General features: G+C 40.8%; 1 protein-coding gene across 4 annotated transcripts in view; it reads right to left on the bottom strand.

Annotated features, from left to right (window-relative positions):
- Positions 1 to 13,834, bottom strand: part of LOC124151016 (calcium-transporting ATPase sarcoplasmic/endoplasmic reticulum type-like) — a 62,155-nt gene extending 48,321 nt beyond the window's left edge. For 2 of the 4 annotated variants that reach the window (XM_046523248.2, XM_046523247.2), the window contains exons 1-3: positions 13,375 to 13,834; positions 13,121 to 13,138; positions 12,869 to 12,951 (exon numbers count right to left, since the gene is read on the bottom strand). In XM_046523248.2, the coding sequence (XP_046379204.1) occupies positions 12,869 to 12,951; positions 13,121 to 13,138; positions 13,375 to 13,492 (219 nt within the window). In that variant the 5' untranslated portion in view covers positions 13,493 to 13,834. The remainder of the gene's footprint in view (positions 1 to 12,868; positions 12,952 to 13,120; positions 13,139 to 13,374) is intronic. The other 2 variants (XM_046523249.2, XM_046523250.2) reach the window with 1 other exon arrangement.
- Positions 13,835 to 17,949: the final 4,115 nt, after the last annotated feature.

Genomic DNA, 17,949 nt, shown 5'->3' with positions numbered 1-17,949 from the left:
TGCGCCAGCGGGCCAGCAGGCAGACAGTTTGTCAGTAACAGAAATAATTACAGACCATATATTTCCATCTTGTGCCACGAACAAAAAGCACGGAAATGGTAACAAGTGGAATCCACACATTCCACCCTTCGTTCCCCAACTAGGATGTCAGACACAAAAACAACTCGAGTAATCCATAAATTTGACTTCAGCCCGAGAAAAAAGAATAGCAATAAACAGAGCTATTATTGGTCACATTTTTTTTCATCTCCGAGGAGCCAACTATATTCGTTGAAGTTAGAAGATAATGGCCCATACAGAATATGTCTATCTGTTGCTCGTGAAATGTTTGGCCCAGCCATGGCACAAGACAGTAATCAATACTCTACATTGATCCAACTCAAAACCTGGAAACAAAATCCGGTCTCCACTTGACAGCAATGCATACCATTTATTAAGATCGAAAAGCCAAGGTTACCTAAAAACACTCTGAAATGTCAGTGAAGGAGGCATTGAAAGTATTAGACAGCAGCATTGGGGAATGGTTGCAACCGTGGCTTGTATTCCAATCTCGAGAGGTGTATTGACTTGGAATCGAGGGGTTAATTCGTTGACACCTCAGAGAATGAGGGATTGCTAGCAAAGCTCATGAAGACTACTTGTCAGGCTTTCAATATCTCGCAAATTTGCCAAACCTATTTCCAAGACATTTTACAGCCTGTTACAACAGCAGCCCACTCATTCCCTTTCAACCCATGGCTGGCTGGAACATGTTTTGACAGAAATAAAAAAAACTTAAAATGACATGACCTTTGATATTCTCCCATATAGTATTAATTTTTTATTTTTTTTCAAGTCATGGATGTTGATATTTGGATATCATTATCAACAATTTTTAATTTTGTTTCTAGACACTGAAGATGCCTATCAGCCATATTATTATTACTGAAAAACAAAAAGGAACATGTTGGGAATTGATACTGCCTTGAGCAACATGACAACCTTGAGGAATTTACCCCTGGATCAATAGCTACAACACATGACCAGAAACAAGTCATTGAGTCCATCGTTAAAACAAAGGTGGATCAATGTCCGAAACACCATCAAGGCAACAAGTTTGGTCAATGACCGATAGCTGTCTAGTTCGGGAAGGGTGGAATCTTGACTTTTATAATCAGTAACTCCCTTGCCTCGGGAAGATGGAAAGCTGTAGGACACGGGAGATTTCCAAGGAGGGGGACCTGCTGGGGAGGTGTCCAGTGAGAGGACAGGGCAAGGAGGGGGACCTGCTGGGGAGGTGTCCAGTGAAAGGACAGGGCAAGGAGGGGGATCTGCTGGGGAGGTGTCCAGTGAGAGGACAGGGCAAGGAGGGGCCCTTGCTGGGGAGGTGTCCAGTGAGAGGACAGGGCAAGGAGGGGGACCTGCTGGGGAGGTGTCCAGTGAGAGGACAGGGCAAGGAGGGGGACCTGCTGGGGAGGTGTCCAGTGAGAGGACAGGGCAAGGAGGGGGACCTGCTGGGGAGGTGTCCAGTGAGAGGACAGGGCAAGGAGGGGCCCTTGCTGGGGAGGTGTCCAGTGAGAGGACAGGGCAAGGAGGGGCCCTTGCTGGGGAGGTGTCCAGTGAGAGGACAGGGCAAGGAGGGGGATCTGCTGGGGAGGTGTCCAGTGAGAGGACAGGGCAAGGAGGGGCCCTTGCTGGGGAGGTGTCCAGTGAGAGGACAGGGCAAGGAGGGGCCCTTGCTGGGGAGGTGTCCAGTGAGAGGACAGGGCAAGGAGGGGGACCTGCTGGGGAGGTGTCCAGTGAGAACACAGGGCAAGGAGGGGCCCTTGCTGGGGAGGTGTCCAGTGAGAGGACAGGGCAAGGAGGGGCCCTTGCTGGGGAGGTGTCCAGTGAGAACACAGGGCAAGGAGGGGCCCTTGCTGGGGAGGTGTCCAGTGAGAACACAGGGCAAGGAGGGGCCCTTGCTGGGGAGGTGTCCAGTGAGAACACAGGGCAAGGAGGGGCCCTTGCTGGGGAGGTGTCCAGTGAGAGGACAGGTCAAAGAGCTGCACCCGCTGGGAGGGTGTCCAGTAAGAGTTTGGTTTGTTGTTTTACACCGCACTCAGCAATATTCCAGCTATATGACAGCGATCTGTAAAAAATCAAGTCTGGACCAGACAAGCCAGTGATTTACATCATGAACATCGATCCACGCTATTGGGATCAATGGCATGGAACAACCACGTCAGCGAGCCTGACCACCTCCAGTGAGAGGGCAGGGCAGGGCAAGGGCACCTGCTGCAGGGGCTGATCTTTAGTATGAGCTACTCATATTGAGTATGTAGTCTATGCATCTGTCTTGCACAGCAACATCTGGGATCTAAAGCCAGGCTAGACGTAGCACCTGTTGTACTGTTTCCATCTGTCATTACAGCAAGAATGTCTTACTTCGCATGTAACAACGTCTTGGCTGCAGCACTACAGCTGAGTGTTGGTCATACTCTCCTGCCATTGCAGAAACTATGCCACCCATCTGTATCCATACTCGGCGTCCACTGTGGCAATATCGTTACTTGACAGCTGTTGTGGCAACATTCCCCACTCCCCCACTCTGTGGCAATATCAATCGCCTGCAGCCATTGTGGCAATACCAACAGTCGGCAGCCATTGTGGCAATACCAAGCCAGCAGCCATTGTGGCAATACCAACAGTCGGCAGCCATTGTGGCAATACCAACAGTCGGCAGCCTTTGTGGCAATACCAACAGTCGGCAGCCATTGTGGCAATACCAAGCCGGCAGCCATTGTGGCAATACCAACAGTCGGCAGCCATTGTGGCAATACCAACAGCTGGCAGCCATTGTGGCAATACCAACAGCTGGCAGCCATTGTGGCAATACCAACAGTCGGCAGCCATTGTGGCAATACCAAGCCGGCAGCCATTGTGGCATTACCAAGCCGGCAGCCATTGTGGCAATACCAAGCCGGCAGCTATTGTGGCAATACCAAGCCGGCAGCTATTGTGGCAATACCAAGCCGGTAGCCACTGTGGCAATACCAAGCCGGTAGCCACTGTGGCAATACCAAGCCGGCAGCCACTGTGGCAATACCAAGCCGGCAGCCATTGTGGCAATACCAACAGTCGGAAGCCACTGTGGCAATGTCAGGTCGGCAGCTACTGTGGCATTGCAGATGTAGAACTTGTCATGCAAACCATTCATTAACCTTGTTAAATAAGGCTGTTATCAGTATAATATGATTCATTTTGGGTTCCTATCCTTAATGCATGTCAAATAAATAAGGACTTATGACTGAACATGTTTTCTACCACTGTACAGATGGCCTTATAATAACCTGGCTTATTCAGACCCAACATCTCCCTATATATACCTGCAGACATAGCGATTGTTACAAGACAGTCCATCAGGCAGAGCACCATTAATGTTGCCTGCTTGAGAAGTCTTCCAAAAGGAATCTTCACTCCAAAATGAGACTGAACAACAATCTAATTGCATTCTGATTCTCAAAGTCAATAAGTCTCTTCAGTGAAACTATGTCCTAGCCCCTGTGTGTGATGAATACTGCTGCTGCAAGGAAATGCCATTAAGAGATTAATCCATGAGCTGGTCTTTTCGGCAATGTCCAGAAATAGCAGTAAGACTGCAAGTATCAAGTGACTTTGTAGCCACTTGGTCAGCCAATAGGTGATGGTTTGATCACAGGTGTAAAGAATGTCCATGAGTTTGAAACATGAATTCTTGGGCTAGTGCTTGGAACCCTACAACTAAATATTCTTGAATGATGTCATCAGGATATTTCAGTTTGGATTTATATAACTCAACGGACAAGAAGCATCAGGAATGCAATTAATATATTTATACAACATTTTTGGAAGACCAGATTGCATTCACCAATACAGCAATAAAAACTAACATACTTAGTCCACTAGTCTTTATAATGATAACATATAGCAAAACCTTAAAGTGACAAATGTCTACTAGTCCTTGTGATAATGTTAACTATTGGGCAGTTTGGCCAGAACAACAGGACTAGTGGCAATTCCTAACGCTGCCAATGCCTATCCACACATTATTTATCTTGCCAACAAACCAATCAAAAACAATTCTTATAAAACTAAACTTTGACCTAAACCAAAGAAATTCCAAACAAATTTTACAGGCCTCCAAATAAGTATTGATGGAAAGTACCAATTTACACAAGAACACCGCAATTCAATTTCAGTAAAAAAAACCTATTTCATTTCAAGCCTAAGCACTTTCAAACAGCCAACCACATCAGAAATCTCTGAACAATTACAGATCAATTCTCATATCTGGCAAGCACCTGCTTCAGATTCCTAGATAGAGAAAGTGGTGTGCTGTTTATCAAGTAGATGGCTGATTAAGCCAGTGCAGCCCCTCTGAGTGACCAGTGTCTGGTGTGCAGCTGGACCAACACCTATACCATAGACTACAACCATGTGCAGCTGCCGATACTCTCCATGCTGTGCCGCCACGCTGCTGACCAAATTAGGAAGATGGCTTTTCTACCGGGGCTGAGTTCAGCCAGGACAGGAGAACTAGTAATAGTGTCCTTATGGACCCATTCGCCGTCTCATTGCATAATGAATCCAATAAAGTATTGGGTTAGGTGGCTATAGGCCTAACAGGCTTAAGGAGCGCCTCACGAACCTGCCATTGCAGTACTAAGATAATGTCCCTGCACAGCCTTGTTCCCAATCAGGAGATGCTGTCAAGTAATGGGTGAGGTAACTACGACATGTTTCAAGGGTAAATGCAGAGCTTGCATGTTGGAGGAAAACCTGCTCGCTCACAAGAAGACCTGGCTCACACAAAAAAAATGGAGTGATTCATCAGAAAACTTTGTCAGCTTGATGCAATGGGAAGAGCATATGTGGTACCATGGTGAATACTAACTTGGTTAACGCATGTTGGCAACTGTCTCCTACACTCACTCGCCTTGAACCTGAATAAGATACCAACACTTTTTGGCCTACAAATAAAACAGCGCTTGGAATAATTGCATAGCTTGCCGTTATAATCAAATATACAATTTGTGCCTAAGCACTTACTATCTGCATGATCTGCAATTTATAATTCTCCATTTCAAAGACCAAGAAGCAGAATTCAGTAGTCTTGGCCCAGTGTGAATTTCGAAGGATAAGAGCAGATTGTCTCATCTTACCATGACAACAGTTCATTCTGACTGATAAATTGTATCTTAAATACAGAATGCCCCTGTCCAACTAGATCTTGATAACACTTTTATAGTCCGTTAGTTAACTAGATCTCATCCCTTGATGGAACCAGAACAGAAGCAATCAACCACGCCATCACACTGACTGTCAGCACCACAACAGTATTAACAATTCAAATAATGTGAAGCTGTCTTCCTGTCAACATCCCACAGTGGAAGCCCAGTACTCCAGATACTGCCCAATACACAACGACCCACCCTAGGCACTGCACACTGGCTACCGATTCCAGTCAATGAGAGAAATCAATCGGGTTTCATTTCTACAATATAACCAGGTTGCCGTGACCTGGCATTTCAAGCCCCAAAATGCCACATGAGTGAGTGAGGGAGACATTTAGGATTACACTGCCCCTGAACTACTAACTCAAAGCCCCAGGCCATATTAACCAGACGAGTATCTATTGCATAAACATTAATCATTTAATATTTTTTATTCCAATTTGTTTCATAATGGGGGCTGAATATTGACCTCTGAGACAGTGTTTGCAATAATTTTAAAACCCAAGAAGACAGTCGGGCAGGTGACCCAGGAGTTTTGCCTGCCTATCTTCAAAGTAATATCATGGGATAACATTTATACTAAGTTATCTTATAATAATTAGATCTACATCAAGAGCTTTAACTGAAACTACTGATATTTTATATATGCATTTTACCCGATGATAATTATTACTTGCTAAACTATAATTATATGAAATGATGTATAAATATTACACCATGATAACTCATAAAAGCACTTGATGTAGATCTAATTATTATAAGATAACTTAGTATAAATGTTATCCCATGATAGTAACCTGCCCACATTCAGATATTAGAAATATTGAAAAATAGCAAAACGTGAGACAATACACATCATGATTCAGTTGAAATAATGCAAACAATTACTTGAATAATAATAAAACTGACTACGCAAGTAGTCTTAAAAGTATCTACCAGACAGTCGGGCAGGTGGAGGAAAATTTCATGCAGCCCGACAGAAAAGTTACCAGTCACGGACAGGCGGGCAAGCAGTTATTTCGGACACTGCACTGAGCAGGTATGAATTACCCTTATTGATAATAGACTGTCTCAGTATTACACTTTGAAGGCTCTAATCACTAACTATATGATCGAAACAGTTTGTGTAGGGTGACAAATTAATGCTTGGGCATTTAGAAACAAACTTGCTAGGGCTACTAATTTTACCAAGCCGAGAATGGGTTATTTCAAATGGACACTCCATACACTAATCCTATACCTCGTGTCTGGAGACAATACAAGTGGACCCACAATAACCATTCTGTTCATAGTGCTAACCAGCCAGTCAATAAAGTCAATGTTATTCCCTGCTGTTATTCGAGTTGACATAATCACACCATGCCACCTTACCTTGTAATATACATGTTATGCAACAAGAAAACAGGCACTAATTAGGCGCAAATAACAGGGGGAGTATGGCCACCTACCGCAGCCGAGACCAAAATTGCAATTAGTTGAACAATCAACTACATCAAAGTAAATCTTTATGGTCGTTATGGGACATAACAACTTGGATCTTGTTTCAAAATATCACCCATAACCCCCGTAACCATGGTTACTGTGGTGTTCCGGTTAATTGAAATAATCAAAGATTGACCGAAAGGTCCAAAAGAACATGTTATCGAGACAAACAGTTTTGCCCCTTTAAGTTGGCTACAGTTCTAATCTATCAAAAATAGAAGATTATACAAAATAGTGGGTCCATATTTTGAAACCATTTGATAGTTTTGATTCCTGGGAAGGTTTATTCAGTACAACTCAGTATTTGAAGAGAAAACAAGAAAGAGCTGTGTCTTTCCTCCGCGGGAAGCTGTTTTTGTTTACAAAACCTAGCATTGTAAGAAGGATGCTATTTTTTAAATCACCAATCAGCGATTGTCTAAGAAACAACATGTACAGTCACTAAACATCATGTGCTATTCAATTGGCATCTATCAGTATGTTTGTCACAGAAGATTTTCCAAATGTAACGTCAGTAAGTGAATTTCACGATCGGTTAATACACAATCATTCTGTCTAACAGTTGTAGCATACGCAATCATTTTATCCAATGGTTGTAATATACGCATTAAATTTATTTTATTAGCGTATTTATAGTTCTTGTTGCGTAGGATTTGATTTGTCTGCGTATTTCAGTTTATCTAATGCATATTTTACGCAAATACGTAGCTTATCTCGAGCTCTGCACACAGATTTAGAAACATCACACCTCACAAGACAGCCTGACTCCAAACATCGCAGAGAGAGACTGGGAACTGGCAACACATCTTTTAACTCTCACTTAAGTAGTTTTAATACCCAATACCCTTTGTTCTCTCCACGCATGCAAGTTATGGTGTGATGGTCTGCTGCTGTGACAACTTGGGGTCATTATAGCAGTTAGGACTTGATGCCATGTTTCTGAAATACCTCAATCACACAGCTTGTTTTTCTGGCCAACATTTCTACTGTTTAACAGAATGAAACTATGTTCATGATTCTAGACAAGTGTACCGGCACCTGTCATTATCTACCACACCGTGTTGTTGGCAGATGCAGCAGAAAATCATTTTGCTAGGGATCAATGCAGTAAGGACATTTAAATGATCACTTTTTGATAGAACATTCCACTTAATGAAATGTTACTTGAAAAAAAGAAGACATTTTGGATGAGTGAGTTGGGTTTAACGCTGCTTTGAACAGTATTCCAGTTATATCATGACGTTTCAGCTTAATGTGAGAGGAAAGCCCAAAGTGATGCAGGTCTTAGACATTTACCACTTTGGTGAAACCAATGAGCACGGGTATGGCGCTGACAAACCTAGAAACACAAGGCTGAATCAGGATTCGAACCCACAATCATAGGTTCTGGTATAGGATGCAACACTGCACAGCAAATTGTGGTGCCTTAGATGACTGGGCCACCCCATTGTGGATGACAACTGGTTACTATCAGAGAAAAACCCTGATCAAATACCTTTCACTTGCCAATCTATTGGACAACTTGCTGAAACTACAGAGAGACAAGGACAGACTGAACCGTATCATGAACCTAACCAAACTAGCCAGTCATTCATACATTAACATCGCTACATTTGGGGAAAAAACAATCGTCCTTGTACAACTTCAGACTAGTTCAAAACTAGTGTCTCTTTTGAAACCTGACAAGCATTCCAAACAGGATCACAAATTCACTGTTTAACTGCAATTACAATCATCATAACTGGAACAACCTGATAATTATCTACACTTAACACTTCCACATTAAACATCTGCAAGATCAGATACTTCCATACAAGATAATGAGGTCTACTTTTCTTCTCTTCATCCAATGACAAATCCATATTTTACGGTTTCATGTAACATAGCCAATGGACATTTCCTACATCTTTCTTGTACACTCCTTGGACTAAAGACCAACAGATTTTGGTTGTCAATGTTTGAAAGAAAGCATGAAAAATCAAGGGACGTTGACAAAACTGTATCCTTAAAAATCAAACTTCCAAGGGACCCCTAGATTAAAAAACAAAGCGAACTCAACCAAACCCTTAATTTCCAACACTGCTACATACTTAATTCTTCTGTTTGTTTATTCCTTAATTAAATCAAGATTTCAAATAATTAAAAAGAGAACTGCTTGTTCGTGGCATGTCCATGCCATGTTGAATTCCTAGAACTAGACATTAGAATGAGTAAGTACAATGTATCTACAAGTTCAGCATCTCGCTACAGAGGCGAGACAATCAATAATGTCATGTTGAAGAAAAAACCCATTTCCATACCAAAGCAGAACCAAATCTAAATATATAACCTCTAGTCATTTATAGAATACAGATTTGGACAAAATTGATTCCAAAAGGCTGGCGTAGCTTCAATCCCATTGCCCCAATAACAGACATCAGCTGTTCAATCAACATGTGCATTCACGGGCCCAGCTGGAGTTTTGTCTGGCCATGTACGAACTACAACACTGATCAATATCTTCAGTCCACTAACCTACACCTAACATGGTTGAAAATTGCATTTCAGGCACATTCTGCAAAATCATTAACAAGCTTTTCAGTTTTTCAAAACAGGCATGAAATTTTAATTACATACTCAAAAATCATATTCCAAAACAAATATTCTACCACATTGTAAATTCATCGCTTTTGCCATCAAACTTAACACAATGTCTATGATGTTTAAAATCTGCCTCAACTGCCATTGAAATATGTGTGAGCAAAATTCATGATTTTATTTTCAGTAATGCGTGCTACAGATAAAAAAAACAACACAAAAATAATTTAGTAATTAACTCGAAAACCTGGCTTTTTAACTCAGTGGTTAAACAAATACCTATGAATCAGAAAAGCAAAACAAAAATCAAACCTTATTTCATCAATTAATTACCAAATGCACAATCACCCATGAAAATATCCAACAGCTTGCTGGGAGGAATGTAATAGAAACACACTGATGAATGTTTTATACCATGAAATAATCAAACCATATGATGAATAAACAATCTATAATGAAAAGTCAACTGTCCTCAGGACTTCTGTCTTCCAGTGTAGCTTGCTCCTGTGTGCATGGGCAACATCTATCAATGTCACATCCCAAAACATCTGTCATGTGTTGCAAGCAGGCTTTCAGATCAGTTCATATTCCATATAATCCATTTCTAGGACATTTACTCATAAGTTACTGGATTTTGTTGAAAATTTATCATTTATCAAAATATGAAAAATTCATGAAAGTGTCCTTGAAAGTCCTAAACCCATAAGTTCCTCCAAAAATCACTGTCCCGAAATCTTCCATCTGACAGATGTGTCCAACAATTTTATTGTATGTTTTATACATTCAAGTACCGATTTCTTTTCTTGACAGCTGTTGTAGTTGTGATTGAGTGTCGCTTTTAGCAATATTCCAGCAATACCACGGCGGGGAACACCAGAAATGGGCTTCACACATTGTACCCATGTCGGGAATTGAACCCGGGTCTTAGGCGTGATGAGCGACCGCTTAAACCACTAGGCTACCCGACCGCCGCTAGTTGTCAGTGAAGTAAAAGGACAGCTTGGTCAGGTTGCTGATGCAAACATCGTAAAATTTTAATCATCAACCCTAAAAACATCCACCCACCTTCTTCTTATTGATACTCACCATTATCACAATTTAATCTCAGACACACTGTAACCATTATTCATGATATATTACCAATTCACAAACTATTTCAAATCTGCACGTCATTTTCATAATCACAGAGTTAATGTCACTATTGCCTATGGCGACAAAACCAGAGTGATTTTTCTGTCAAGGAATTTACATATCAGCATTATCACCATAACAGGCCTGTGCTGTATTGAAAGTTATACCAAAGAATAAAGGAATCGTGTTGACAACGAACAGTACACTAAGATAATCACCTCACCATTCAAATCAGAAAACCTTACACGGACACCGAATCTGTCGTCTTTAAAAGACATTCATCTTGCCGAGTCAACGCTCATGCACACTTTTATCCATCTCATAAGAAGGTCAATACAGGCATTAGGATTAGACAGCCATAAAATAAATCAATTATACGTTGAACCAACCAAAGAACATCACTTATAACTTAAGCTTCAAATATTTACTATGTAAATCAATGTTCTATCCATGTACAGGTAATCTAACAGTAAATACAGGTGTTCTACCTGTAAGCACAGGTGTTCTACCTGTAATCACAGGTGTTCTACCTGTAAGCACAGGTGTTCTACCTGTAAGCACAGGTGTTCTACCTGTAAGCACAGGTGTTCTACCTGTAAGTACAGGTGTTCTACCATGTACAGGTGGTAACCAAAGGAAGTTTGGTGCAATGCACCATACATGCCCAATCAACCATGTCAACTGTCATAAAAGGTATGACAGGATCGCTCTTGGGAGGAGACAAAGGAAATAACTTGTGTCAGAGCGTGTCTGAAGCTTTATGCTGTTTTCATCATTATTCCAGCCATAGTGAGAAATAAAAACTTCATCAGGCAACACCACACATTCCTTAAATTCTACAAGTAAAATCAAAATAGATTTAAATACAGATGTAACTATTAGTCCCACTAATTACACAAGCTAATCAACTGGGCAATCAGTGTAAATACACAACATTAATTGGATCTGGTTCGGTTGGCACACGTTCTCCAGTTCAGCCGTCACAAACACACAGCATGACCTCTACCGCTGCACATCAATACCACCCACACCATACAGAAATAACATTCAATACATCCTACACTCAACCTTCTGTAACACTAATCCCACACCAATACCTACATAATAGCTTCTGAGATTCATCCAAACTGACAAATGACAATCCGAATACAATTCTTATATGGGCAAGTACTGTTGTACTGGAAATCGACACACACATGGCACCCACGTGTGAAATCAAACCCGGGTCTTCGATGTGACAAGCAAGAACGTTTTAACCACTAGGCTACCTCACCACTTCAATTCTCAAACATAAAATTATATATGTATCATTAATGACAATGTAATGGAAATATTTTCCCTTCGGGTACCAGTACCTTGTATACCAAAGAATTAAGAATTGCAATTAACCAAAGTACCACATCACAGTATATATAACTACAACCATATTTTGATTTACCAACAGTTAGAGAAGTTGGTAAAATATTACTGCATACTAATATCCAAGAACTCGGAAGCATAATCCTTTGAATTCAACCAAAGTGCATTCCCACTGCAATACATGTGTGTACTATACTCCAATTCTGTTTGCAGCCATTATCCCATGGTGTAGCTTACAAATAATCCATACCGGACTAGGTTACCCTATCCCTGTGCAGTGGTGGAGCACCTTAACGAGAAGCCCCACATCTCGTCTACTTGCATCAAAGGGTACACACAGGTAATTCTAACGTGGACATGTCAGTACAAACACTTATACAACGTGAATCTTGTGACTGTTAGGAAAAGACAAACTTTCTAGAAAAACATTAACTGAATTTTCCAGGCAGAAAAACATGGCAGTCTATATTAGAAACGTCACTGTAAAAGCTATGAATAATTGAACCATGTTTAAATAGTCTGGTATGTGAAAACATAAAAAAAATGTCACAATGTTCCACCAACTGTCTTTAAATATATTGACAGTCACATATCTACTGGAGCGAGATTATGTGTATGAAATATTTCAGGGTTAGGACTAAACCAAAAAGGTTTACAAGCCTGGGTAAAGATAAAATACCCTTGTTATGTTAAAACAATGAGGAAATTGGGAAATTTGTACTACCCTGGGCTAGTGTTAATTTCTAACCCTGTTATTTATCATCTTACATTGTTCAAATGACTCACAACACTAAGGTACATAGTCATGTCATGTGAATCTTGAATAAACCTTCAAATATTCAGTACCAAATGTTCTATATCTCAGGGGGGGTTAACTCGCATTGGATTTACGATGTTAAAAAACGAGGCAAGTGTTGATTTATACATTACAAAAGCAAATAAGAATACTTGGGGTACCCTGAAACAAAACCCGTATCCCCGTTTAGTAGCAACAGTTATTAAACATTCGGTAAGGGGGTAAATCTAGACATTCGTATGGGATAAGGATTTGGCATGTAATTTGTAAACAACCGAAAAATACTCACAAATGATATAATAGCTGCTAATAGAAGAATCTTGACTAAAAGATCGTCGAATTGTTCAAGAATAAGTTCCCACAGCGGTTTGCCTGTAAAGAAAGGAACAGTGAATTAAGGAAAGTATGCTTAAAATTACTATACACGAACGCGAGTAGACATGGCATGAACCCATGTGACATTGAATTTAGGTGTAGGCACTATATAAATCGACCACGTTGTTCGTTCGCGAAAGGAGAAACACGTCGATAAAACACTTACCTTCTTCTGCCGGCAATTCTGAAAACACAAACAGAAAAGAGAATGAAATATTTTACTATCAAACGTTTTAAACATAACATAACACGTATTGATAAACGTTAACATATAAATCGCCCTATAACGAGGACTGAAAGCATGGCTTTTCATCGATGCCTAAAGGCTTACTGACGCCATTGGCCATACATTACAATATGGCGATGTAAATTATTGAAAATTATTATTTATAACTGGAGTTAGAAAGGTAATATACTCACCGTTTGGTCCAAACTTTTCTAATGACTTCTTGATAGCATCATCTTGGAGGCCGACGGTTTCATCGACGCTAAAATGCGCCGCAACCTCTTCGACGGGCTTGCAGTGTGCAAGATCCATTGCACGGATTTTACAGTATCCTCTTAAATTGTCACCTACGGCTCATGCGCTGTGGTTAAATGTATAACCCGTATCCCCAACGTTCCCTAGTTTGAATGGTTATGATGAAAAGCGAAATTTCAAGCCAGAAATCAAAATTTCTAGCTAGTATCCCCCACACTGCGAGTTCGGTCTTCAGTGAACTCCGTAGAGATAGAAAGTTCCACGGGGAGGGGGGACAGCCTTCTGCTCCCAACACCGACACTAAGAAAGCACTTGGGTAAAAGAATCAAGGGCTACGGGTTAACATTAGGATAGACATTTAGCCAGAAGAGTGTCTACGTCAGTGTGGACTGAAATAGGCTCTATCTTATTCGCTAATTATATTTGCACCACAGCCCTGCGCACGTGACCCCCTCAGACTTTGGAACTTGGAATAGCCCATACCGGTCTACGTCACACGCGAACCCAATGTGGTGTAATCTGATTGGTTGAAACGGCCTCTATGGTTAGGCAATGTTGCGATTTGGTATGACGTCAATATGGGTATAGCACTACAAATTCCGTGCTATTTTTATTTTCTTGCCGAAAGTATGGACAAAAGAGGTACTTTTTCGTGTTCGCTGCTCACTTCGTCCCAAGCGCTCGATCCAAGGCATACACCGGTCCTAGATAACCTTTCCTTGGTGAAATCAATGCGAGATTGCCGACAGAACCCTGCAAGAAGCTAGGGCATCTGTCGGAACACTTACCTGTAATACTTTGCACAGGGAAAAACAGGGGTGTATTTATATAAATCATGGTTATTATGTCATGTGACACGTGCATTTGGAAATTTGTAACAGATGGAAATTCTCGAAGACGATTGCCAGGTATAACACATCAACACATTCTATGTTTAAAAAACTGCAGTTATATTCTATGTGAATATTTTTTTTTTTATATTTGCATGTCAGAATTAGGAAAAACACCGCTTGCTTGCACAATTATAGGGATGCGTGACTGTGTCAGTTTCCAAACAGATGTACATGACGCCAAACGATTCATTCGAAAAATGCCCCACCGATATATGTCACAGCGCAAAATATAATGCAAATGCATTTTACATCTGACCGGGATCCATAGCCAAACTTTCGGTTACGCGATTTTGCCTACAAGAAATGTGATTCAGTTTACGCAGCCCCACTGCGTTTATGGAGTAGGTTAGGCCGAAACAATCTGATTATTTGTTCGTAGGAGTTTTCTGTTTTAATGACACATTCCACAAAAAGAACCAAGAAGACATGATTTCCTATCATAATAGCCTGTATTAAACAACCCATGACAATATAACAGAGAATTAGGGTTATGCTGTTTGCCTCTTTTCCTTGTTGTCTATATCAATTTTAGGAATCTGTTTGAAGAGGGCCCAGATGACCAGACCCCACTTCTGTATCTTTCTCTGCCATATTCAAGTCTATTTTACAAATTTTATTTGTAAGTTCACCGAACTTCACCGTAAATTTTATCTACGAGTTTGGAGTGTCTACGAATTCTCTGTGACTACGAATTATCTTGGATACGAGTTCACCAACAACCTTTTTGACAGGGTTTTGTTTTGAAATCACAAGCAGCCATTTGAGCTTCTCATAAAATCAGCACAATTCGTTTTAATTTCTGTAATAATTTGGAAACTAGAGACGCTATAGCTGTAACTGTATACTGTTCGAATATATATATATATATATATATATATATATATATATATATATATATATATATATATATGAAAGAACATGGTTACCAAAAGCAAGGCTTTAATATGTTTATGCATATATTATGAATATCACATTATGAATATCATATTTCATGTGAATAGTAAATTATAAACACAAGTCACTGTTTCACAGAACCAGATTGTTATACCGCATTTGTAACCCCGTATCGTCTGTAATTTAAAACACGCAGATAAATCAGGGCGCAGTTTTCTTGTCACACGATCATAGGTTATCAGGCCATGACGCTCCCACCCGTAAAGCAATCGATGACAGAGATTGGCTAACGAAACCACGTGACTATATGTCACGCACTCGCTGCAGTCTCCACGTATAAACTGCCTGATGAAATATAGTACAGGATTGTTCTCGTGTTTTGTAAACAAAGCATAAACATTTTGAAAGATATGTATCTCACGCAATATGAGCTTTGTGTACGATAATATCAACATACACACACATACGTGGTTCCGTATCGCACTGCCACGTACATGCAGATGTGCTGATAATGAAGGCGATTGCTCACAGCACTAAATTTAACTCTCGTTTCAAACGTCTTGTAGCTGAGAAGCGGCGTTAAACAACAAACAATAACTACTAATGTATGATACTACTACTACTACTACTACTACTACTACTACTACTATCACTACTACCACTACCACCGCCACTACTACTACTACTACTACTACTACTACTGCTGCTGCTTCTGCTGCTACTACTACTACTACTACTAACATTTGATTGTCATTCTAGAAGCTGGCGATGAAGAAAGAAACGTGCATCCATACGTTTTCTTACTGATACTGCTGCTGCTGCTGCTGCTGCTGCTGCTGCTGCTGCTACTACTACTACTACTACTACTACTACTACTGCCACTACTACCTCTGCCACTACTACCACTATCCCCACTACCACCGCCACTACTACTACTGCTGCTGCTACTACTACTACTACTACTACTACTACTACTGCCACTACTACCTCTGCCACTACTACCACTATCCCCACTACCACCGCCACTACTACTACTACTGCTGCTGCTACTACTACTACTACTACTACTACTACTATCACTACTACCACTACCACCGCCACTACTACTACTACTACTACTACTACTACTGCTGCTGCTGCTGCTGCTTCTGCTGCTGCTACTACTACTACTACTAACATTTGATTGTCATTCTAGAAGCTGGCGATGAAGAAAGAAACGTGCATCCATACGTTTTCTTACTGATACTGCTGCTGCTGCTGCTGCTACTACTACTACTACTACTACTACTACTACTACTACTACTACTACTACTACTACTACTGCCACTACTACCTCTGCCACTACTACCACTATCCCCACTACCACCACCACTACTACTACTGCTGCTGCTGCTACTACTACTACTACTACTACTGCTGCTGCTGCTGCTGCTGCTGCTGCTACTACTACTACTACTACTACTACTACTACGACTACAATGTACACGTGAACTCTTGTGTCTCCGTATACCCAGTATTCTCAGTTTACTCACTCACTAACCCTATTCTGCTGTGCTGTTAGTGCTACGGATATACTCGTATAGTACAAGAGTATCACTCTGTATATAATATATACTACTACATATGAATGGAAACAATCGATAAATATAGTTAGCACATGCATGTATACACTGTATATTGTTTCACTGAACGCAGTTATTTCAGATATTGTAATGCTGGATTGACACGGATACAATTTAAATGAATCTGCGCTGTTAATATATTCAAATACTATTCATACATCAAACTGCTGTTACTATAAGCGCAGGGAGTGTACGTACATTCATTCATACACGCCCCGTCATGAACCGAGGCAGTTTAAAATGGGTCAGGCAGAGGAAGGAATATTCATGAAAGGTTCAGGGCAACGACCAGGGCCCGGGTGTAAACTGAACCCATTTTGAAATATTAGCGTTAAACCCCCGCCAATCATTGATTCGTCTACCTGACCCAACAAACGAATACACACAGCCCAATAAAATAAACGGCATATAATGTAATCAAGAAACGACAGATGTGCGATTGGAGATTGAGATATATTTGTAACATCATCCGTCAGCAATTATGCGTACCGTTATATGCGCGGACATAAAGTGAATTGCTACCATGTGTGCGATGATGTGGTTCAGATGGTAATGCGTTGACCCATCCGGCCTGCTGACACGGGTTCGACCCCTCACATGATATCAGTTTGCACCGAAGGACTTTTCTTCGTTTCACCTGCCAGCAATATCGATCAGTGTATACACGTTCATGATCGTTGTTGATTCATATATCAGTCAAGACTGTAACGCCACGCATTACGCATAGGCTGTAATGTAACTTTGGTGTATATCAACCTCGATTGTAACCTTGGTGTATATCAACCTCGACTGTAACCTTGGTGTATATCAACCTCGACTGTAACTGGTGTATATCAACCTAAGCTGTAACTGGTGTTTATCAACCTCGGCTGTGACAGGTGTATATTAACCTAAGCTGTAACTGGTGTTTATCAACCTCGGCTGTGACAGGTGTATATTAACCTAAACTGTAACTGGTGTATATCAATCTAAACTGTAACTGGTGAATATCAACCTAAACTGTAACTGGTGTATATCAACCTCGGCTGTACCTGGTGTATATCAACCTAAGCTGTAACTGGTGTTTATCAGCCTAAACTGTAACTGGTGAATATCAACCTAAACT

This window comes from Haliotis rufescens, unplaced genomic scaffold, assembly GCF_023055435.1.
Source record: "Haliotis rufescens isolate VD_foot unplaced genomic scaffold, xgHalRufe1.0.p SCAF_15, whole genome shotgun sequence".
Taxonomy (NCBI): domain Eukaryota; kingdom Metazoa; phylum Mollusca; class Gastropoda; order Lepetellida; family Haliotidae; genus Haliotis; species Haliotis rufescens.
This window is presented reverse-complemented; position numbering and strand designations above follow the sequence as displayed.